The following is a 23,130-nucleotide window of genomic DNA, read 5'->3' on the forward strand; positions in this document are numbered from 1 at the left end:
AGCCATACCCCTATGGCCCATCCCATCCCTCTTTCTCTCTGAAAATCCAATGAAGGACAACCCTCCTTGGAAGTTCGAACGCAGCCGCAGCCACCATCGCTCTTCACTCATTGCGGATCTCTTCTCCTCCGGGGACAGACCGTGGGTGCCGCGTTGCGTGTGGAAGCTCTGTTCGCCAGAAGTTCGAACGCAGCCCACAGCCACCATCCCTCTTCTCATCGCTCCTATCAGAGGAAAGAGGAGCTGCAGCCGCCGCCACCACTAGTGTAGTCTCGTCGTCGGCCCTGAAATCGTCGTCTCTGTCCTCGCGTCAAGCCTCTGTCTTCGAGTCCCTTCCCTCTCTGTCCAAGGTCACATATCTGTTGAAATAATGGTTGATAGTTGATTTGAATGATTCTGTTGAATTTTTTTGTTGAGTTAATTTGTCTGAGTTAATTTTGTATGGAGTTATGAGTTGGGGTTTATGGTGGATTTGAATGTTGTTAATTTTGTATTCTGAGGCAGGAGACAGGGTTTGTTGCTGATATGATTCAGAATTTTGTTTGGATGTTAAGTTTGTATATTTTTTGGTTAATTTTTCTGTTTTTGGTTTCTTTTGGCTTCTGAATTTAGTTTGGAGGTTAAGTTTGTATTCTTTTTTTGTTTAATTTTTCTGTTTTTGGATTTTTTTAGCTTTGGATGCTGAGTTTTCTTTGGATTCTGAGATTTGTTATTGAATACTTGATTAGAAGTTTTTGTTAAAATTTGTTGTGATTCTGAATTCTGTTGCTGATTCTTTGGGTTTCTGTATAAATTTGTGTTTTTCATTGGTACTGATTACTTGATTATTAAAAATTATTGTTGAAATTTTTGTTATTCTAATCTTTTGATCCGCAATTTCCCATTCATCCATGTCGTGAAACGATAAGTCGTGAAACGATGAAGGGAACACTCTGTGCATGTTGGAATGACGTAAAATTATAAAATTTTGAATTTTATTAACTTAGAAGTTATTAAATTTAATTATTTGAAATTTATATATTAAATTTTAATAATTTAATTAAATTGGTTGAATCTTGATTGAATCTGAGAATTATTAAATCGATTATTTTATTGGTTTATTGACCAGTTGGTTCTTGCAACCTTGATTATATGCATCTCCATCCTTTTCACACCGACACTACTCTCCCCACTCTCACTATAGTCAAATACCTTATTCTCTATCTGGGTTTTACCCTCTTCTCTTTTTACCCGCTTTATTATCTCAAAGTCTTGGTTTTGATTGAGACCCTGTCAGGCCATTTCTTCTCGTGTCCAACACTTTCTTGTTTTGTTGGCTTTATCAATTTTTTCTATTAATCTAATGTCTTTACCATAACTCTCTCTGTGTGTATCTTTGTTCATATGCGATTCCAGTAATGACGAGCTGAAGAAAGAATCAAATATGGAAGGCGATCTTCAGAAGTCTTTGTCCTTGCGCCCCAATCGTAGAGGAGACCGAAATAATCAAACCGCATCTGATAAAGGTAATGGAGGAATGCCATCAAGTATGTTTGGTTCTTAATTTGTTGAAAAAGCTTGTCTTTTTCTTTACTAAATGGCATGCTGGGAAAGTAAACAACTAGTTTGGCTTTGGCTGATGTACAAAATTTGTAACCTTTTTTTGGGGTTGGCTATGCAGATTCAGAAGCGGGTTTCCTTTCTTCAGGGTGGGCCTCCCAAGATGGTTACCCGGTTAAGATTGTTTGGAGGAAGGGGTTTATTCGGTTGGTTCTTGTTGCAGGGATCCTGTGGATGCTATTAATTCTTGTTGCATTGTTGTTCCATATATGGTCTTGTCAATCTACTGTCTCCTTTTTATCAGGTTTAGCACATTCCGCTACTACTTGTGTGCCTTCTCAAGTTCATCCATTATCATTAGCTGTCCTTGATTATGATCACATGAGCATTTCATCATACTTTTATCCTTCACTTGATCTATTGGGAATTAGGCAGAAAGGAATAGATAACATCAATGTTAGATTTTAGTTTTTGTGGCTGTATTCCATTGCCCAGTATTAGAAAGCGAACTCCCTAAACCCTAAATCTATAGATATTTGTCTTTGAGCAATATAATTTGGAGATTCTGTCTCTCTCTAGTTTATATCTAAAAATAGTTCCCCCCCTGGGGGCCGTTTTTCTTTTTCCCTTCACTGTAGATTCAGGAAGTAATTCTGATTTTTATTAAAGCTTGAACTAGTAGAATTTGGTACTGAAACATGAATTTAATGATTTATTGGTGTATAAGAAATTATTCCTCCTCTATTTCCTGTTATTCTAGTTACTTTGCCCTTAACTCTTTGATGATTCAGAGGTTTCACTGAAGGGAAATAGGACTGCATAATAATTAATATGCATTTTGTTTCTGAAGCATAACTGTGCAAATGCATATGTCTACGTTGTTATTGGTGTATTTATATGCACATTTGCTATGAGTATGATTGCAACATGATGGGGACATTCTGATTATTTAATTTTATGCTTCACCAAATTTGTCTTCAATTTTCTTCACCAAGATAGTCCATGAAGTGTCATAATATCTGAAATTATGTGGTTTCTACTTGACCTGCAGTTATGTGTAACAAAGAAAGCAAGGTTTACTACATGTTAGACACTATGGGACTTGTATCAAAACCTCACAGTAAGATTTTTGCAGTTTGGCCTCCAACCATTCATCTTAGACTATACCAAATAATAACAGATGGTTGATTTACTTCTTCTATTCATTAGGGTGCCCTATTCCTGTTGCCAACAACCCTGATAAAATTATTATCCCAAATGGAAGAACTTCTGACAAAATTGTTAAAAAGTTATCATATGTTATGGAAGATGAAATTTCACATAATGGTTCTCAATCATCTCCTCTATTTGGAGGCCATATAAGTTGGAAGCAGAGGGAGGAAAGTTTCAAACTAAAATCAAATATGAAGGTAAATTTATTGTGATGTTTGATATAGTTAATTCTGATTGCAACTGCTTTACAGTTTTATAAGTTTATGTGTTATCTGCCATTGCTGAATCTTGTTTTCCTGTGGGCTCCATGATCAGGTGCACTGTGGATTTATCCAAGGCGGTGGTGCTGACATGGATCCTGTAGACATCAAATATGTCAAGAAATGTAAATTTGTTGTTGCATCTGGCATTTTTGACGGCTATGATCTACCTCATCAACCATCAAATATAAGTGACCGCTCCAAGAAGCTCTTTTGCTTTCTTATGGCGGTGGATGAAGTATCTCTGAAATTCATTAGGGAAAATGCTACTGTCAAAGTAGACAATGATGGTGGAAAATGGGTAGGAATTTGGCGTCTTATTCTTCTTAAGCATCCACCTTATGATGAACCAAGAAGGAATGGGAAGGTTCCCAAGATTTTAACTCACAGAATGTTCCCTGAAGCACAATATAGCATATGGATAGATGGTAAAATGGAGCTGATAGTTGATCCATTGCTAATGCTTGAGAGGTACTTATATCCGTCATTATAATTTTGCCTGGTCTTAAAGATGATATGAATATTTAAAAGATAGTGATGTGTGTAACCCTGAAAACGGTGTTTGCCGTGCAGATATCTATGGCGTGGGAAGCATTCATTTGCCATTGCCCAACATAAGCATCACCGCAGTATATACGAAGAGGCAGATGCAAACAAAAGGCGAAAGCGATATGCACGACCCCTCATTGATCTCCACATGAAAATCTACTATTATGAGGGAATGAAGGAATGGAATCCAAAAAAAGGGACTGCTAGTGGTAAGAGAGGAAACTGAGCCCTTTTTTAAAGTTTGATTTCAACAACGATTTTTGTACTCTCACTCTCACTTCTGATATTCCAAATCAATCCTCCTCAGGTTTTAGCTCTTGAATCACAATAGTAAATCCTTTTTTTTTTATTTTATTTTATTTTTTTTTAAAGCATGGCGAATGCTTCAAAATTCTGCTCATCAATTCCGGTATTGTGTTATTTCTGACAGTAAGTTTAATATTTCAGATGTGCCAGAGGGAGCAATCATACTCCGAGAACACACTGCGATGAACGACTTGTTTAGCTGCTTGTGGTTCAATGAGGTTCATCTCTTCACACCAAGAGATCAACTTAGTTTTGGATATGTTGCTTACAGATTAGGGGAGTCATTCAACTTCTTCATGTTTCCAAACTGTGAATATAATTCACTGTTTGTGTTGCACCCTCACACAAGAGAGCACTCTTCTCCCATTGAATGGGTTAAACGGTTGGATGAACTCAAGAATAGCAACTTAAGAGAAACTAGAGGAGGATTAGGTTTATTCACCCCTTATCCAGGGAATCTTAAATCTGTTGTTCTGCCAAATGTAACAAGAACATCTAAAGCAGGCTGAATTTTTGTTTGATAACATTAATACATCTCTTATGTAATTTTTCCCTCGAGATTTATTGTTAATTTACTTAATGAATGTGAGGAAAAGATATATTTTTGTTTAACATTATCCATCTCTTATGAACGCTAAAATCGATTTTATTTTCTCGTTTTTTCCTCGGTTGTGCATAAACGACAGCTGATTAATTGAGATTGAAAATAGACAACTAAGAAAATACGATTGAAAATTTACACTATACCAAAATTACTCATGATTTGTTACCATTCCTTTAACTTCAGTACTTTAATCGAGTCAGAAAAAAAAAGGGGGAACAACGATCAACAAAGATTTTTTGGATTTAGAAAATTGCCAAAATAGCAAAATCATCAAGACCAGTTATATTTTTCTATGGGAGATGGTATTTATTAGGGACGCAATTCTCTTAGAAAAACCAAACAAGAAAAAATGCAAAAGATTTCCTTGAAGGAATTAAATTAAATGATAGTTCGATCCGATTCGCACTAAAATTATTGGATCGGATCCACTATTCGTAATTTTTATACTTGGATCTGATTCGATCCGCACATTTGATGATATCAAATCAATTTCCATAAGAAATTGTAGTATCTCCTTATGTTGAAGGCGAATTGCGACTTGGACAAGTCGCTATCCTTGAGGTCAGACACTTTGTAGTAATCATTTTCTAAAATTTCAGTAATTTTATAGGATTCTTTTTAGTTTGCTGTCAACTTTCTTTTGCCTGACTTTTTGTAACTCGATATTATTTCTTATCAGGATGAGGTCTTTTGTAGTGAATTTTATCGTACCTCGTAGCCATCATTTGTTTTAAAACCTCTTTTCTTATCCGAATTTGCTCTTGAATTTCTGAAGGAGGTCGAACTCTTCTTTTTGAACTTGAATGTTACCAACTTCATTGTAGAATTTCTCAAAACCTTTTCTCTTATCTGAGTTTGCTCTCAGATTTCTGGAAGGAGGTCGAGTTCTTCTTTTGTATTCCGACTTCATTGTAGAATGTTGCCCTTGGTTTTTTTTTATTTATGTCGATGTGAATCATCGCTTCTGTGCCATATGCATGTCGAAAGGAGATTCTTCAATGGTAGTTTGAGTCGTTCCATATGCTTATAGCATTTGTGTGAGCTCTGAAGAGTCGGTTAGTAGAAGCCAACTCACAACACTTTTTTGCCGGTGACCTGCTCCCAGATGAATTCCACATATTTCATTATGGGTTTCATCTAGAATCTCTTGTATTTAAAGTCGGGATGCATTTTGATAGAGGTGCTGAGATCCTTTTTTATAGAGAATATTATAAACTAAGGTGTAGTGATGAGCTTCTTTCATTAATCTCCTTGCCTCCCTTTACTCTTGAGGAAGGATGTCGAACTTGATATATTCAACGTTTGGAGTCACCCATCCCTAGATTGTGAGGATGTCCGTCTTGTGATAACGTGGACACTTCGATCCAGAGTGCTTATAGAATTTTGGTGATATTTCTCTGTCTTGGCATTCCCATCTTCTTTTGCAGTCCAACGTCCTTATAGCCATGTATTTGTCTAACCGACCTTTTCTAGCCAATTTTTCAATTACATTTTTCAAATTATAGTATTTATTAGCAAAGTGATCATAGATTTAATGGTACCCATAGTAATCTATTCGACTTTCTTTATAATTGTTTTGGTTTCGTAACGGAAGAGGTATCTTTTTGTGGCATATTTTTTCGTATATACTTACTAGAGAAATACAAAATGGAGTGTAGGAGTATTACCTTTGGGGGTCGGTCATAATTCTTGTCTTCCTTTTGGTTTTTCTTGTTACCTCGGGACTTGTGTCTCTTCTGATAATGACTTGGATGTCTCCTTCATGGAAGTGACTATATCATAAGGAAGACTTACATTTAGGTTCACTCCAATTTTCACTGTATTTGTTAGGTTGTACGATTGTAATTTTTGTGCCAGCAAATCCATCAAACGAAGTCCTTTTACAAGACTTTTTGGTAGATTCTACAATTAAGTCTTTAATCAGACCAGTTGTTTTTTCTGCTGGAGTAGTAGAGATCTTGTTTACTTCTTTTCTTTTTATATATTTTCTCTTACCAATTGAGTCTTCTTTTAGTTGAACATTCTTTTTGTTAATTAGCTTTCGAGTTTATTTTGGTTTGCTTTTTGCAATGACTTTGAGACGGTGCTTTCTTATTTATTTTTCTGGAGGGCATCCACCTTTAATGGAGTGCAAACAGCATCAAATTCTACATGACCATTTTTTTCATTATCGAAAATTGATGTGTCTTGAGTATCTCTTGACTGGGTTGCATTTAAATTGGTTGATGCTGCATTCTTTGGCATGAACATAAGTTGGGAAGAAAGGTTTCATTGATTTTACCAACAACATTTTTCATTCTTCCTTTAGTTACTGACCAATACGAAATATTTTATTTATTTTATTTTTTCTTCATAAAACCTATGTATTTAGAATATGCAATTGCTCCATTACCATGAGTGGGTATCTGCAGTTGACTTTCCTACTTGGTCAGTAGATCAACACTGTATAGTAGAAGCATGAATCTTCAAAAGGAGTGTGCATCGTGTAAGTAGAGATTCAGTATCGTGATTCTTTTCGAGGTTGTTGTTAAGAGAAATGTATGAACACACTAGAGTTTTACAGCAGCAGAACTTCTAGCTAGAAGAGCTCAGATCAATAGAGAATAGATATATATATGTATACACACTAAAGCAGAGGAGTTTAGTTAGGTTGCTAAGGTGGAGAAAACAGAATTAACAAACTTTCCACCTTTTGTGGTTAACTAATTGATATAGCTAATCTAACTACTCTAACAAAATTTTTCACCTTTTGTAGCTAACTAACTGATACAGCTAATCTAACTACTCTAACCAACTATCTTCTAATTTGTGTGCTTACTCTCAACACCTCCCTCAAACTTAGGGAGGGATGAGTCCCTATCCGAAGTTTGATTTTAAACCTGGTGAAGAGGGTAATTGAGAGTGGTTTGGTTAATAAGTCCGCCACTTAATCAGGAATCGAGATATGAACCACATAAAGATTTTTAGAATTAATCAAGTCCCTGATAAAATGGAGATCCATCTCCAAATGCTTGCACCTGCTGTGCAGAAAAGGGTTGGCAGCAAGCACACAGGTGCTATGATTATCACAGTAAATTGTTGGAGTATTTGTTGGTGGACTCCCAACTCTTTCAACAGCTGCTGGATGCTCATGATCTCCGTTTGAGCTTAGGCCATCGCCCTATATTCTGCCTCTGTGGTAGACCTGCTAACCTTTGACTGCTTGCCACTCTTCCAAGTTATTAAATTTGTGCCGAGATAGATACAGTAACCAGAAGTTGACCTTCGATCATCCAAGTCTGAGGCCCAGTCCGAATATGCAAAGGAGACAATACGATAATCAATGCATTTGAAAAAAATTAAGCCCTCTTGAAGTGTACCTTGAAGGTATCGAAGGATCCTCTTGACTGCTTTCCAATATTGAACGGTTGGTGAGTGCATAAATTGTGGACTTTGTTCACGGCAAAGGCTAGATCTGGTCTTGTAATTGTGAGGTACTGCAGAGCTCCTACGATGGACCTGTAACCCTTAGGATCTTCATAAAGGTCTGAGTCATTCTTACTCAGCTTCGAAGATGTCATCATAGGTGTAGGCATAGGATTGAAATTATGAGCATGATGTAGCAGATCCTTTGCATACTTTGTTTGAGTAAGTAACAATTTCTGCTCAGGCAAATAATGAGCTTTAAGGCCTAAAAAAAAGTGAAACAAACCAAGATCTTTTAAAGGGAAAATACAGTTTAACTATTTAATCAAAGTATCAATTGCAGCAGAATTGGACCCTGTAACAATTATATCATCCACATATATCAATATGTAAGTGACATCAGAATTTGTGTTTCTTATAAACAATGCCACATCAGAAGTTGTATTCCAAAATCCAAGGGTTCGTAAGGTAGAAGCAAGAGTATGATACCAAGCCCTTGGGGCTTGCTTAAGACCATAGATGGCCTTGTGCAAGTTGTAAACTTTGAGTAGCTGCCTTTCATTGTACCCAGCTGCCTGTTGCATATATACATTTTCAGATAATGCTCCATTTAAGAATGCATTATCAAAGTCAAACTGCCTGAAGCACCAATTATTGGTGAGGGCAATAGTGATGATGATTCGCACTGACATTGGCCTTACTATAGGGCTAAAATTTTTTTCAAAGTCAATCCCCTCCACTTGATGAAAACCTTTGGCAACTAATCTTGCTTTATACCCCAAAGTCTTACCCTCTGCATTCTTTTTGATGGTATATACCCACTTGCACCCAACTATGGTTGTATTGGGTGGAGGATCAACCAGGAACCATGTCCCACATTTGGCTAGGGCTACAAATTCATTGTCCAAAGCCTGCTTCTAATGAGGACAAGTGAGAGCCTGTTCAGCATTTTTTGAAACTTGAGTGAATAGATCAGGAGTTTCAGCAATGACGACCAGATTTTTAGGCTGTATAGCACCTGATTTTAGTCTAATGGTCATGAAATGAGTGTTGGTAGAAAGGGGGTGGAGGTGTAGTAGGAAGGGCCTAAATCTCTATTCCAGAGATAAGGAGAGTGTTGGTTGCAGTAGGTGGACTAGAGAAGGAGAAAATTGAACAAGCCTCAAGTGCTGATGTAGATTTAACAGTAGTTGAGGGAGAAGAAAATAAGGGATGAGTGGAAAGGGTTGGAGGGGCTGGCAATGTGAGATGAGTGTGTAGCAGGTGAAGAAGGAAGTTGCTAAGAAAGGCAGACGAAGAATCAGATAGGCCAGAGTGACTGATCAAAGAAACGACTCTAGCTGGTGCATTATGAGGAGAATATGGTGATGACAGTTTAGAGGGAGGTGAAGTTTTCCATTGCTGAAAGGGAAAAATTAGTTCCTCAAAGAGTACATTTCGAGAAATAAAAGACTTGCCATCCTGACTGAGACATTTGTAGCCATTATTATTTGAATGATAGCCTAAAAATACACACATTTCAAATTTAAAATTGAACTTTCTAGTTTCATAAGGACTACGAAAATTCAACTTTGCTATAGGTAACCTATTGATAAGAAAATATGTAGTAGTAAAGGCAGCATCCCAATATTTTAGGGGCATGGATGCAGTAGCCAAAAGAGATAAACCAATCTCAGTTATATGTCTATGCTTCCTCTCAACACTCCCTTGTTGTTGGTGAGTGTAGGGGCATGATAGACGGTGTGAAATACCATGCTCTTGAAGGAATGATGTAAAGGATTTTAACAAAAACTCCATGCCATGATCACTTTGAATGCTTTTTAGTTTCATGTTGGTTTGATTTTTCATGAGTGTTTTGTAATTTTGAAGAGCAAAAAGGGTCTGTGATTTGTTAACAAGAAGAGAAATAGATGAAAATTTTGTATATGCATCGACAAAGCATATATAATATCTAAAATCAGACTTTGAGATAAAGGGAGCTGGCCCCAAACATCAATGTAAACTAGCTCCAAATGACTAGTGTAAACAAAATCAGAATCTTTAAAGGGTAACTGATGCATTTTGGCCATAGTGCAAAATTCACAGACTTGGTATGGTAAATCAGACTTAGAGAAAGGAAGATTGCATTGGGACATGACTTTTTGAACAGTGTCTAAATTGCTATGTCCAAATCTTTTATGCCAAAGTTCAATAGGTAGAATAGGCCTAATTTGAGTGGTAAATGCAATAGGATTGTTAGTAGTATGCAGATATCTAGAGGTATCTTTTGTGTGAATGAGACTGTCATTACCAGGATTGAGTTTTAAGTGCACAATTCATAGTCGAGGATGTAAATTTAGGCAAATAAATACATAATGCAGCATTAGAAATAATAGGATTGAAAACAGTAGAAGAGGAAGCATGCTTAGCAGACGGAATCAGAAGTAAAACTAGAAAATTGAAAAAAATAAGAGAAAGATTAGAATTATTTTTATTCATCATGATGTCTTTATTAAGATCATTACAACTCTGATTTTTACATACAACAACAGTATTGAAAGAAAGCATAGAATTTTGTGAAACTTTTGAATGGGCTGAGGCTTTTGAATTTTCAGCAGTGGATTTAAGTATTCTATTTCTTGGAACAACTAATTGATCAATACAATCGATTTCTCCTTTAGCCATTCCTTGAAGGAGATGATCCCGAGTAACCTGATCACGGATCTCACAAAAATCAGGCCAAAACTAAAAAAAGACATGATTATCCTTTGCAAATTGAGAAACACTTAATAAATTTTGAGAGATATTAGGAACATGTAAAAGAGTATTCAATTTAAAATATATATTGCGACATTTATCATATAGAAGAGATGAGCCATGGTATAAAATAGGAATCCCATGGCCATTACCAACAAAGACTTGTTCTAGACAATTCGTAGTTTCTGATGTATTGAGAAGGTTAGCATGATCAACAGTTAGGTGGTGGCTAGCCCCTGAATCAGGGTACCATGCAGTGTATGGGAGAGTCAAATTTGTAGAAAGATAAGCCCTTGGTTGGTGAAAGGATGATGAGGGTGGTGGTGGGAACGAATTGTTGTAAGGAACTTGTGGTGGAGGTGGTGTAATAGATTGCGCTGAGGTAGTCAAATTCTGGTAATGAGGAGTAGCGGGTGAAGAGTTTTTTGAATTCTGGTATTGGGGATCATATCTAAAGAAGCAATTCTGCACCATATGGCCAATTTTGCCACATAATTGGCATTGTGGTCACTGAGCACCAAATTTTCCACCACGGCCAAGCCTGCCTCCACGCCCTTTTCTTCCACCAGTCCCTCTATTGAAATTAAACCAAGGAGTGGAAGGAGTTTGTGCTAGATTGGCCAAAGCAATTCCTTGATCAGGTTTCTTGTATCTATCAAGTAAATCTTCATAGCTAAGTAAAAAGGACTCAGCTTCTTGAACTGTAAAGTTTAACATTCGTGACATTACCGAAGTGACATATCCATGGTATTCCTCTGTGAGACCATCTAGGATAGCTTGAATATGATCATCCTCGGTGAGAGGATATCCAATGGCTAGCAGAGAATCCACGTGTTTTCGAATGAGAGCCAAATATTCAGTGACACTTGAGGTTTTCTTGACAAATTGGAGTTGTGTCTTGAGGCTTTGAATTTGGATTCTTGAGGATGTAGTGAAATACGAATGAATTACATTTTATACCTGATAAAATTATTTGCAGTTTACCACCTTATGCTTGAATGTGACTGACATAGATGCCAGAATCCAGTTCATGAGGGCTTTGTCATTCTGCCTCCATTCTTTGAACTAGCTTGATTCTTTCTTGCTTGAAGGAGAAGCTGATGGTTTTGTAGGGGTGACTTGTTTTGTTGAATCGACTGCTGCCTTTTCTTGAATAGGTTCTTCTGAATTAAATTCAGGAGGAATTTTTGAGGGATCCAGATGATCTTCAAGTTCGAGAGTTTCAAGGGTGAGAAGAACAGCTTGCTGCCATGTGGAGAAATTATTTTCTTCAAGCTTGTCTTGAATTGGAACCAAGGTATTCTTGATAGTGGAGGTTGAATTCGGAAGAAGAAACGCCATGGATCTTCACAACCTTGCTCTTGATACCATGTTAAGAGAAATGTATGAACACACTAGAGTTTCACAGCAGCAGAACCTCTAGTTGGAAGAGCTCAGATCAATAGGGAATAGTTTGCTATTAACCACACACTGTAAAGAAAAAAACTAGTTCTGTTTATTGATTTTGAATTCACACACTTACAATGGAGTAGATGTATATATATATATATTGTTCCGAGGGTTTACCTGAAACTGTAGGTCGATCTCGGATGAGATCTTCTGTGCTGGTCGGAGCCGACGTGTTCGGCAGGTGTGTAGCAGCCGGAGCTGGTGTGTCCGACTTGTGGAACTGAGAATGCTGCTGATCCCTTGTCACCGAAGGGTGGGGGGTACCTGCAAGGGACTCCGATGCTTAAGTTAGCAAGGGTATTAAACAGGTATTGAGTAGAATCAGAGTATGAGTTATACCTGGGTGCTCCAGTGTATTTATAAAGGTGAGATGTGACCTTCTATGGATAAGATAAGTTAGTTATCTTATCTTATCTTATCTTTTGTCGAGGTCAGCTTATCTTCCATGGAACCGCCCTTATCTCTATAGGCTTAGGCTGCCTTTGGATCGGGGTCGTATTCCTTGAGTTGGGCCCTTCTTTGGGCTTTCCTGTCGATTTGGCCGAGTTCTTTACGAAGAAGTCGGTCTGCTTGACCTAAAGAGGTCGGTCGCTTTGTCTGTAGAACATCCCGGGTCGGACAGCTCAACCCAAGGTATGAACAGTGCCCCTGCTTGAGCTCGGTCTTTTTGTTGAGGTCGAGTCCTGGACTTCGGTCCTTCTCTAGTGAAGCCGAACTCAAGCATTTTGTCGATTCCTTTGTAGAAGCTTTTGAATGTAGAACGTTTTTCCTCTAAAAGCGCGCGCTTTTGTATCGGCACTTTGGGAACGTGCGAGGGTTTAATGCCTTCATTAATTTTAACATTAATTGCCCCGTTTCCCTTAGGCTCTTTATTTTGATTTTGAAAACCCAGAAACGGTTTCTCTCCTTTGCCCTTTTCGTAACTTCTTTTCTCCGCTCTCTTCGCTCTCTATTTTTCGTTTGCGCTTCTGCTTTCTTGTGTTGCGCCTTTCGTTTGGCGATTTTCTGGGTAGCTTTCATTTCTGCGCCTCCATTTCTCTTTCTCGAAGCTTATTTCGTCTCCAGGTTAGTCCCCTTTCGTGCTTTCTCTTTGTTTTTGTTTTTGTGATGAGGTTTTGATTTTGATCCTCCTTTTAGAGAAAGTTTGGATCTTTTTGTTTCCATTGTGCCCTAGATTTGTTGAAATGTGCATTCTGGGAGTTTCTCCATCTTCTGCATGATCCTTTTTGCTTTTGCTTGATGCTTTTAGGGCTTTGCATGTTCTTTGTTGTTTCTGTTCTGATACCGCTGTCCGCATCTGTTCCTCGTTTTATTTGAAGGTTGCTTTTGTCTGATTCTGAAAAAGGGTTGCATCTTTAATGGTCTCTGCTTGGCGTGTTTGATGTTTTAGGGATGGTTTTTGCTGGTTTAGACCGTAAGGCAATATTTTTTATGACTTTTTGTGTTTTGCTTTGATGGAAAAATGCTTGTTGTTTGAAGCCTTATTTTCTTGTTTTGAGAGGTGCTGGGATGCGAGAAGTAGATTTTTCCTAGAAACCTTGCTTTATTATTGCCTCCAAAGGATGCCTCAGGACTTTGGTTTGAGTCTTGGGGTTTTCCTTTTCTGTGTGTTCGCCTGTATCGTATTGAGTTGTTTTCTCCTTTGTCCAAAATGTTTTTAGTAACCCCATCTTCTTTTCTTACTTGTAGGATTAGTTGGCCTCATGTCTTCTCGAAATAACATTGTAGAGATGTCTTCCAGAGTTCCCGAGGGGATGTCCGATTGGCTGAACTCCCTTGTTTTGTTGTGTGTTTCTGTTGTGGATGCTGAATTTTGCACAGAGCTAAAGAAGCGCCATAGGATTTATGGTAACAGTGCTCATGAGGAGGATTATGAGCTTGTTGCTCCTGATTCTGATGAGAGAGTTTGTTTTCCGACTTCCATCGAGAGGGAGTGTCCCTTCTTCTATGCCTATGAATACTTCTTCAGTCAGTTGAACGTTACTTTTTCTTTTACTGCTTTCGAGACCGACCTGTTGTGGTCGTGTAATATTGCCCCATCCCAGCTTCACCCAAATTCCTGGGGTTTTATTAAAATTTTTCAGCTTTTCTGCCGAGAATTAGATGTAACACCCTCTCAGACTCTTTTTCTTTATTTTTTTGTTTTCGCCAAGCCTGGCGGTTCTTCAAAAAAGAAAGCTTCCTGGGTTTCTTTCAGGTCCGCCCAAGGCCATAAAGTTTTTGCTATGTATGATGAGTCCTTTAAGGGCTTCAAGAATTACTTCTTTAGGGTTCGTGCTGTCGAGGGGGCCCGCCCCTTTTTTCTTGATGAAAATGATGAGTCTTCTTTTCCTCTAGAGTGGCAGAGGGATGTGAGAGTGTCTCGCTATACCTGGGAGATGCTTGATGATGTTGAGCGTGCCTTTGTTGTTGTTCTTGAGGATCTATGGGGGGAACCACCTCTTCTTAATACAAAAAGGTTTTTGAATGACCCGTCCTTAGTTCGGACTGTTTTGGGTACTTGTCTGACTTGTTTCTACACTTGTTTCTTAATTTTTTCTTCCTCTTATTGTGATTGTAACTCTTTGCTGTGGCTGATTCTGTATTTGTAGAGATGTCAAAGAACAACGACTCCATGAAGGCCTTTAAAAAGGCAAAGAAGGCAACTGCTGCTCTGAACATCTCGGCCAAGGTGGCCGGAGAGGGATCTTCTCTGGTCCCAGTGAAGCCTCCTGTGTCGAGTTCTCCTGGGCCGAGGAAAGTAATTCCTACTCCTCGGTTTCGTCAGGTCGATCCTCCACAGACTTCTTCCGTTGCTTCTGGTGCTCCTCTCTTAAAAATGCAAAAAACATCCGAGCCCTTTAACCTGGATGCCCCGGATTTTGATGCTATCGAGTTTGTTGACCAGCAAATTGCCCCCTATGGTGGGCTCTCCATGGACGATGTGTCTCTTCTTCAGCATCTGGATTTTATCACCAAAAGTAGTGTGAAAATGACATATATGGGTGCGGCTATTTTTCGAACTGTTCAGGGGATCCCGATTCATGCCACAAAATCCTTCATGGAGGAGGCCAAATCAGAATTTGATCGGATCAAGGGTCTGAAGGATGAGTTGGAGGTGAAGTTGGTGAAGGTAGAGAAGGAACTGGAGGGTGAGAAGGCCAGCTCTATTGCCTTGGCTGCTTCTTTGAAGTTGGCTGAGGACATGGCACTGAAGCATAAGGATAGCTATGTCTCAGCTTATAGGGAGTTGATGCATCTCCAGGATGATTTGGAAACTGCTCGGGTTAATTATGCCGAGCTTCAGGATCACCTTGTGGGCAGCGTGACTGCCGCCTCTGAGAACCTGATGGAGCAGTTTCGGATTGTTGCTCCTGATGCCGATTTGACTCTCGTTAGTCTTGATAATGTAGTAAAGGATGGCAAGATTGTCCCAGATGATCCTGATGATGATGTTGAACCTCCCCCAGTGCCTTCTATCAAGGTGTCGACCTCCTCGGTTCCTCTAGTTATGTCTGATCCGGATTGTCAGATTCTGAACCGGGATGATGGAACTGTAGATGCTGTGCTTATTCAGACTTGCCCTCCTTCTCCCTATATTAATGCTGCCGGGAAGGCTCCCGATCTTTACTGATCTTCTTTTTAAGTATTTGTGTAAATAGCCCGGTTTGTGGGCTTTTGAACTTTATTGTTTTGTTTAACTGCTGACGCTTTTTAGTTGCCTGCCTGGCAACTTTTACTTTGAAAAACAAAAGTAGCTTTCTGAGGTAGATTTTGGTAGCCTCTTGAAGCTTTATTATACTATGCTTCCATTGCGCTTTAACATGGTATCTCTTCTGGTTTTTGAGAGTGTTGGAATCTTGCTGCTTGACCTCTTTGGATTGCTTTTGCACTTATTGTTTGTAACTTGGATCCTTTGAGGTCGTGACTGTATGGGTCCAACTTGTTTCTCGATTTTCATGCTTTTGCTTGTATTTTTAGCGTCCCATAACCGATTTCTTTATGTTGGTCCCCTTCTAAGTTATTTTTATAATCCTCTTTCTTGGACCTTTGTCAGGTCTCTTTCAGGGATTACTTTTATAACTTATCTTGTAGGCGACCGATTTTGTTAGATCGATCTCTTCTAAGTTATTTTTGTAATCCTCTTTCTTGGACCTTTGTCAGGTCTCTTTCAGGGATTACTTTTATAACTTGTCTTGTAGGAGACCGACTTCGTTAGGTCGATCTCTTCTAAGTTATTTTTGTAATCCTTTTTCTTGGACCTTTGTCAGGTCTCTTTCAGGGATTACTTTTATAACTTGTCTTGTAGGAGACTGTTCCGGGGGTTACCTGAAACTGTAGGTCGATCTCGGACGAGATCTTCTGTGTTGGTCGGAGCCGACGTGTCCGGCAGGTGTACAGCGACCGGAGCTGGTGTGTCCGACTTGTTGGACTTGGTGGTGGTGCTGATCCTTCGTCCCCGGAGGGTGGGGGGTACCTGCAAGGGACTCCGATGCTTAAGTTAGCAAGGGTATTAAGCTGGTATTGAGTAGAATCAGAGTATGAGTTATACCTGGGTGCTCCAGTGTATTTATAATGGTGAGATGTGGCCTCCTGCGGATAAGATAAGTTAGTTATCTTATCTTATCTTTATCTTATCTTTCATTGAGATCATCTTTAAGGGAACCGCCTTTATCTCTATGGGCTTGGGATGCCCTTGGATTTGGGGCGCGTTCCTCTATTTGGGCCCTTCGTTTGGGCTTTCCTGTGACTTGGCCGAGCTCTTTGAGGAGAGGTCGGGTTGTCCTGACCTGAAGAGGTCGGTCGCTTTGTCTGTCGAACATCCCGGATCGGACAGCTCGACCCAGGGTATGAACAGTGCCTCTGCTTGAGCTCGGTCTTTTTGTTGAGGTCGAGTTTTTGACTTTGGTCCTTTCATGACGAAGCCGAACTCAAGCATTTTGTCGATTTCTTCTTTTTGTAGAATCTTTTGAATGTAGAACGTTTTCCTCTAAAGGCGCGCATTTTTATATCAGCGCTTTGCTTTGGGAACGTAAAAGGGTTTAGTACCTTCATTAATTGGTATTAATTGCCCCGTTTTCTCTTGGCTTTTATTTTGAATTTTCTCAATAAAAAACGGTTTCTCTTCTTCGCTCTTCTTCGTAACTTCTCCTTTTACTCTCTCATTTTCTGTTTCTTTCGTAACTTCTTCGTGCAATGTCTGTTCTGTCATTGCTTTCTGTGGAAGAGGCGTGATTACCAGATTTTCTCCTTCTTTTTTTGCGGTTTTTCGCTTCGAGGGGTGGCTTTGTTGCTTCTGCTCTTCGACTCTCCTTCGAGGTTTTTCTTCTATTTCTCCAGGTTCGATTTTTCTTCCTCTGTTCTTTTATATGTCGGTAGAAAGTTTGAATTTTGCTCAGAGAAAGTTGGGATCTTTCTGTTTTTACCATGCCTGATTGTTTGCGCGTTCTGGATTTTCTTTGTTTTTTGGTGCGAGTCTTTTGCCTTTCTCGTTGCTTGAATCTTTTCTTAGGGCTTTTGCATGTTGTCACCGCTTTTGGTTGCGCCTTTGGTGATGATTTTTGCTTGATTCTGAAAAAGTTTGTGTCTTTGGTGATTTTTTGCTTGGCATTTTTGATGTTTGATAATGCTTTTGCTGATAGACTGTAGAAAGGTGGTGACTTTGTGTTTATGTTTTTACTTCCTTTGTTTCCTTTGAGACTTTATTTTCTTTCTGATGAGTGCCGGGGCGTAAGCTGTAGAAATTTCTTGAATCCTTGCTTTGTTATTGCCTCTAAAGGATGCCCTAGGACTTTTGGTTTGAGTCTTGGGGTTTTCCTTTTTGTGGTTTCATCATCTGAGAAATATTGTCCGAGTTGTTTTCTCCCTATCCGAGATGTTTGTCGTAACCCCTATCTTCTTTTATTACTTGTAGGATTTAGTTGGCCTCATGTCTTCTCGCAATAACATTGTAGAGATGTCTTCCAGAATTCCCGAGGGGATGTCTGATTGGTTGGACTCCCTTGTTTTGTTATGTGTTTCCGTTGTGGATGCTGAATTTTGCACAGAGCTAAGGAAGCGTCATAGGATTTGTGGTAACAATGCTCGCGAGGGGGATTACGAGCTTGTTGCTCCTGATTCTGATGAGAGGGTTTACTTTCCGTCTTCCATTTGAGAGGGAGCGTCCCTTCTTCTATGCATATGAATACTTTTTCAGCCAGTTGAATGTTACTTTTCCTTTTACTGCTTTTGAAACTGACCTGCTGTGGTCGTGTAACATTGCTCCATCCCAGCTTCACCCGAATTCCTGGGGTTTTATTAAAATTTTCCAACTTCTCTGTCGTGAACTAGATGTAACACCTTCTCAGACTCTTTTTCTTTACTTGTTTGTTTCCGCCAAGCCTGGCGGTTCTTCAAAAAAGAAAGCTTCTTGGGTTTCTTTCCGGTCCGCCCAGGGCCATAAAGTGTTTGCGATGTATGACGAGTCCTTTAAGGACTTCAAGAACTACTTCTTTAAAGTTCGAGCTGTTTGATGAAAGTGATGAGCCTGCTTTTCCTCTAGAGTGGCAAAAGAATGTAAGAGTGCCACGTTACACATGGGAAATGCTTAGTGAGGTTGAGCGGGCCTTTGTAGTTGTTCTTGAAGATTTGTGGGGGAAGCCTCCCCTTTTGGATACGAAGAGATTTTTGAGTGATCCATCTTTGGTTCGGGCTGCTTTGGGTACTGTCTGCTTTATTTTTATACTTGCTTTCCGAGCTTTTTTCTTCTTCTATGTTGTAATTTGTCTTTTGTGGTTGATTTTGTGTTCTTCAAAGATGTCGAAGAATAATGACTCTATGAAGGCCTTCAAGAAGGCGAAGAAGGCAACTGCTGCTTTAAACATTTCGGCCAAGGCGGCCGGAGAGGGATCTTCCCAGGTTCCAGTTAAACCTCCTGTACCTAGTTCTCTCGGGCCGAGGAAAGTAATTCCTATTCCTCGGGTTCACTTGGTCGATCCTCCGCAATCTTCTGCTGCAGCTCCTGGTGCCCCTCCTTGTAAGAAGCAAAAGTCATCCGAGCCCTTCAACCTGGATGCCCCAGATTTTGATGCTATCGATTTTGTCGACCAGCAAATTGCCCCCTATGGTGGGCTTTCTATGAACGATGTTTCTCTTCTTCAGCATCTGGATTTTATCACTAAAAGCAGTGTGAAGATGGCTCATATGGGTGCCGCTATATTCCGAACAATTCAGGGGATTCCGATTCATGCCACAAAATCCTTCATGGAGGAGGCCAAGTCAAAATTTGATCGGATCAAGGGTCTGAAGGAGGAGTTGGAGGTAAAGTTGGCGAAGGTGGAGAAGGAGTTGGAGGGTGAGAAGGCCAGTTCTATTGCCTTGGCTGCATCTTTGAAGCTGGCCGAGGACATGGCATTGAAACATAAGGATAGTTATGTCTCGGCTTATAGGGAATTGATGCATCTTCGGGAGGATTTGGAAACTGCTCGGGTTAATTATGGTGAGCTTCAGGGTCACCTTGTGGGTAGCGTAACTGCTGCCTCCGAGAACCTGATGGAGCAGTTCCGGGTTGTTGCTCCTGATGCCGACTTGACTCTCATCAGCCTGGACAATGTCGTGAGGGATGGTAAGATTGTCCCTGATGACCAAGATGATGATGAGGCTGATCCTCCCCCAGTGCCTTCTCTTAAGGTGTCGACCTCTTCTGTTCCTCCCGTTACATCTGATCCGGATTGCCAGATTCTGAACCGGGATGATGGAACCGTAGATGCCGTGCCCCTTCAGACTCGTGCTCCTTCCCCTTGTCCTGACGCTGCCAAGAAGGCTCCTGATGTTTGCTGATCTTTTTCTGGATGTATAGTTGGCCCGGCTTGTGGGCTTTTAAAACTTTTCATTGACATTTCCTAGTTGCTTATTTAGCAACTTTTTATTTTGAAAAATAAAAGGTAGCTCGCTTTCCCTTCACGGTAGGTTTTGGTGGCCTTCCGGGCCTTATAACTTTTGTGGAGTAACAGAGGTAGTTTTTTAACTTGGTATCTTTTCAGTTTTCTACTGATGTTTGAAATCTTGTATCTCGACCTCTTCTGATTGCTTTGTTTGTAGCTTGGATCCTTTGAGGTTTGTGACTTATGGGTCCAACTTGTTTCTTGGTGGTTCTTTTGCGCTGGTCCCCCCTTTAAGTTATTTCTGTAATCCTCTTTTTTGGACCTTAGTCAGGGCTCTTCCGGGGATTACTTTGATAACTTTTTAGTGGCAGGAGTCCGATTTGGTTATGTCGGTCTCCTTTAAGTTATTTTTCGTAATCCTCTTTCTTGGATCTTTGTTAGATCTCTTTCAGGGACTACTTGTATAACTTTTTAGTGATAGGAGTCCAACTTGGTTATATCGGTCTCCTTTAAGTTATTTTTCGTAATCCTCTTTCTTGGATCTTTGTCAGATCTCTTTCAGGGACTACTTGTATAACTTTTTAGTGATAGGAGTCCAACTTGGTTATATCGGTCTCCTTTAAGTTATTTTTTGTAATCCTCTTTCTTGGATCTTTGTCAGATCTCTTTCAGGGACTACTTGTATAACTTTTTAGTAGTAGGAGTCCGACTTTGGTTATGTCGGTCTCCTTTAAGTTATTTTTCGTAGTCCTCTTTCTTGGATCTTTTTCAGATCTCTTTCAGGGACTACTTGTATAACTTTGTAGTGGTAGGAGTCTGACTTTGGTTATGTCGGTCTCCTTTAAGTTATTTTTCGTAGTCCTCTTTCTTGGATCTTTGTCAGATCTCTTTCAGGGACTACTTATATAACTTTGTAGTGGTAGGAGTCCGACTTTGGTTATGTCGGTCTCCTTTAAGTTATTTTTTGTAGTCCTCTTTCTTGGATCTTTGTCAGATCTCTTTCAGGGACTACTTGTATAACTTTTTAGTTTGGGGCTGACTTTGTTATGTCAGGCCCTTCGAAGTTAAAGTAATCCTCTTTAATAAGGTTGGCCAGACCTCTTTCCAGGGTTTACTTATAACTTGGGTTGACTTGGTCTGACTTCTGAATGTCGGCCAGTCTTTAAGTTATTATATTAGCTACTCGTAAGACCTCGTCAGGTTCTTTTTTGGATTACTTTCGATAACTTCTTACATTATTCTGTGTTCATCTTTGCCGATTTGTAGAAAATGGTTGGCATCTTTAGATCGTCCTTTGGGTGAATCGCGTTTTCACCTTTATCGGACGATTGTCTTTATCGTGGTCGCGCAGTGAATTTGTTTTTCACTTTCTGCCGACCTATTGCTTTATAATCGGACGATGAATACTTCAGATTAATGCGTCTTGGAATCTTGTAGAATATCTAAATAAACTTTATTCAAAGAAAAAATGCAAATATATACATGTGGGAGTTTCCTTGTCCCTTTAAGTCGGGTATGATCTAGGTCTCGACATGGTGCCTCATTAAAAAACCTTTTCAGGAAAAAGAGCGCATCCATTTAGTGAGATCCTTTACCTTTTCTAACTGTAGTACCTTCTTAGGTTGCAGGCATGCCATGATCGGGGAAGCTCTCGTCCATCAAGCTCGAACAATCTGTAGTAGCCCTTCCCAGTACTTCAATGACTCGGTAGGGTCCTTTCCAGTTTGCTTCCAGCTTTTCTTCTCCGGGTCGAGTTGTTCCAATATCATTTCTGATTAGGATGAGATCATTCTCTGCAAAACTTCTCGGCACTACCTTTTGATTATATCTGGAAGCCATTCGTCACTTTAGAGCTTCTTCCCTGATCTGAGCTCTTTCTTGGATTTCGGGTAGCAAGTCGAGCTCTTCTATCTGAAGTTGGGAGTTTGCTCGTTCATTGTAGTGGACTACTCGGGGAGATTCTTCTTCGATTTCTATTGGAATCATTGCCTCCGCTCCGTATGCTAGTCGGAATGGTGATTCGTTTGTAGTAGAATGGGGGGTTGTTCGATACGCCCATAGGACTTGTGGAAGTTTCTTGGCCCAGGCTCCCTTTGCTTCTTGTAGCCTCCGCTTTAGTCCGGCCAATATGACTTTGTTGGCCGCTTCGGCTTGTCCATTGGCTTGGGGATGTTCGACGGAGGTGAACTAGTGTTTTATGTTCAAGTCGGCCACCAATTTTTTGAAGCCTGCCTCTGTGAATTGGGTACCGTTGTCCGTGGTGATGGAGTATGGTACCCCGAACCTCGTAATAATGTTCCTATATAGGAATTTTCGACTTCTTTGAGCGGTGGCATTGGCTAGGGGTTCTGCCTCGATCCATTTTGTGAAATAGTCTACTCCTACTATGAGGAATTTTACTTGTCCCGATCCCTGTAGGAAGGGTCCGAGAAGGAGTTGGCCAATAGAATCCCGCCCGGAGTATCTTTTTGGTGAGAGCTTGCGCTCCGAGATGATTACCACAAATGCCGCTATGCACTTCTTCCAAGACTTCCTTTGTGTTAGAAGTCGGTACGCATTTTAGTAAAGGCGTTGATATCCCTTTTTTGTATAGTGTGTTGTTTATGATAGTGTAGTACTGTGCCTCCCTTTTCAGCCTCTTTGCCTCCTTTTCATCTGTAGGGAGTGCTTCTGTTTTGAGGTAATTTATTATGGGGGTCATCCATCCTTGATCCCGACCTATAATGGCTAGGACTTTTTCTTCTTCCGCTATTGACGGATTCTGTAGTATCTCCTGGATGAGGCTTCTGTTGTTGCCCCCTGGTTTGGTGCTGGCTAATTTTGAAAGGGCGTCAGCTCGGGCATTTTGCTCAATAGGTATGTGGTAAATCCTATATTCCCCGAGTTATCCGAGCTGTTCTTTGGTTTTATCCAAATATTTTTTCATGGTCGGATCTTTGGCTTGGTAGCTTCCTGTTATTTGTAAGGTTATGACTTGTGAGTCACTATAGATGTTGAGTTTCCGAGCTCCAACCTCCCTAGCCAGCTTCAAACCAGCTAGTAGTGTTTCGTATTCTGCCTGGTTGTTTGAGGCCGGGAATCCGAATTTAAGGGAGAGCTCAAGTTGAGTTCCTTGGTTGCTTTCAATTATCACACCCGCACCGCTTCCTGTTTTATTCGAGGATCCTTCCACGTATATGTTCCACTCTATGGGAATTTCCGGGGTGTCTGTGAATTCTGCGATGAAGTC

The 23,130-nt window shown here is 40.0% G+C and overlaps 1 protein-coding gene across 1 annotated transcript; it reads left to right on the forward strand.

Annotated features, from left to right (window-relative positions):
• The first annotated feature begins 31 nt into the window (after positions 1 to 31).
• On the forward strand, positions 32 to 4,480 carry LOC107483520 (probable hexosyltransferase MUCI70). The gene is made up of 8 exons (XM_016104142.3): positions 32 to 350; positions 1,396 to 1,505; positions 1,661 to 1,843; positions 2,591 to 2,659; positions 2,749 to 2,948; positions 3,067 to 3,482; positions 3,585 to 3,769; positions 4,008 to 4,480. Exons 2-8 carry the CDS (start codon positions 1,424 to 1,426, stop codon positions 4,373 to 4,375), a joined length of 1,503 nt encoding a protein of 500 aa, XP_015959628.1. The 5' UTR covers positions 32 to 350; positions 1,396 to 1,423; the 3' UTR covers positions 4,376 to 4,480.
• The last annotated feature ends 18,650 nt before the right edge of the window (positions 4,481 to 23,130 follow it).

This window comes from Arachis duranensis, chromosome 4, assembly GCF_000817695.3.
Source record: "Arachis duranensis cultivar V14167 chromosome 4, aradu.V14167.gnm2.J7QH, whole genome shotgun sequence".
Classification (NCBI taxonomy): Eukaryota; Viridiplantae; Streptophyta; class Magnoliopsida; order Fabales; family Fabaceae; genus Arachis; species Arachis duranensis.

Bases quoted from the DNA above. Each gene is read 5' to 3' on its own strand.
- LOC107483520 (XM_016104142.3), top strand. From the start codon at position 1,424: ATGGAAGGCGATCTTCAGAAGTCTTTGTCCTTGCGCCCCAATCGTAGA. The intron at 2,660-2,748 runs GTAAGATTTTTG...TCTATTCATTAG, and splicing joins ACTTGTATCAAAACCTCACA to GGTGCCCTATTCCTGTTGCC. The intron at 2,949-3,066 runs GTAAATTTATTG...CTCCATGATCAG, and splicing joins AACTAAAATCAAATATGAAG to GTGCACTGTGGATTTATCCA.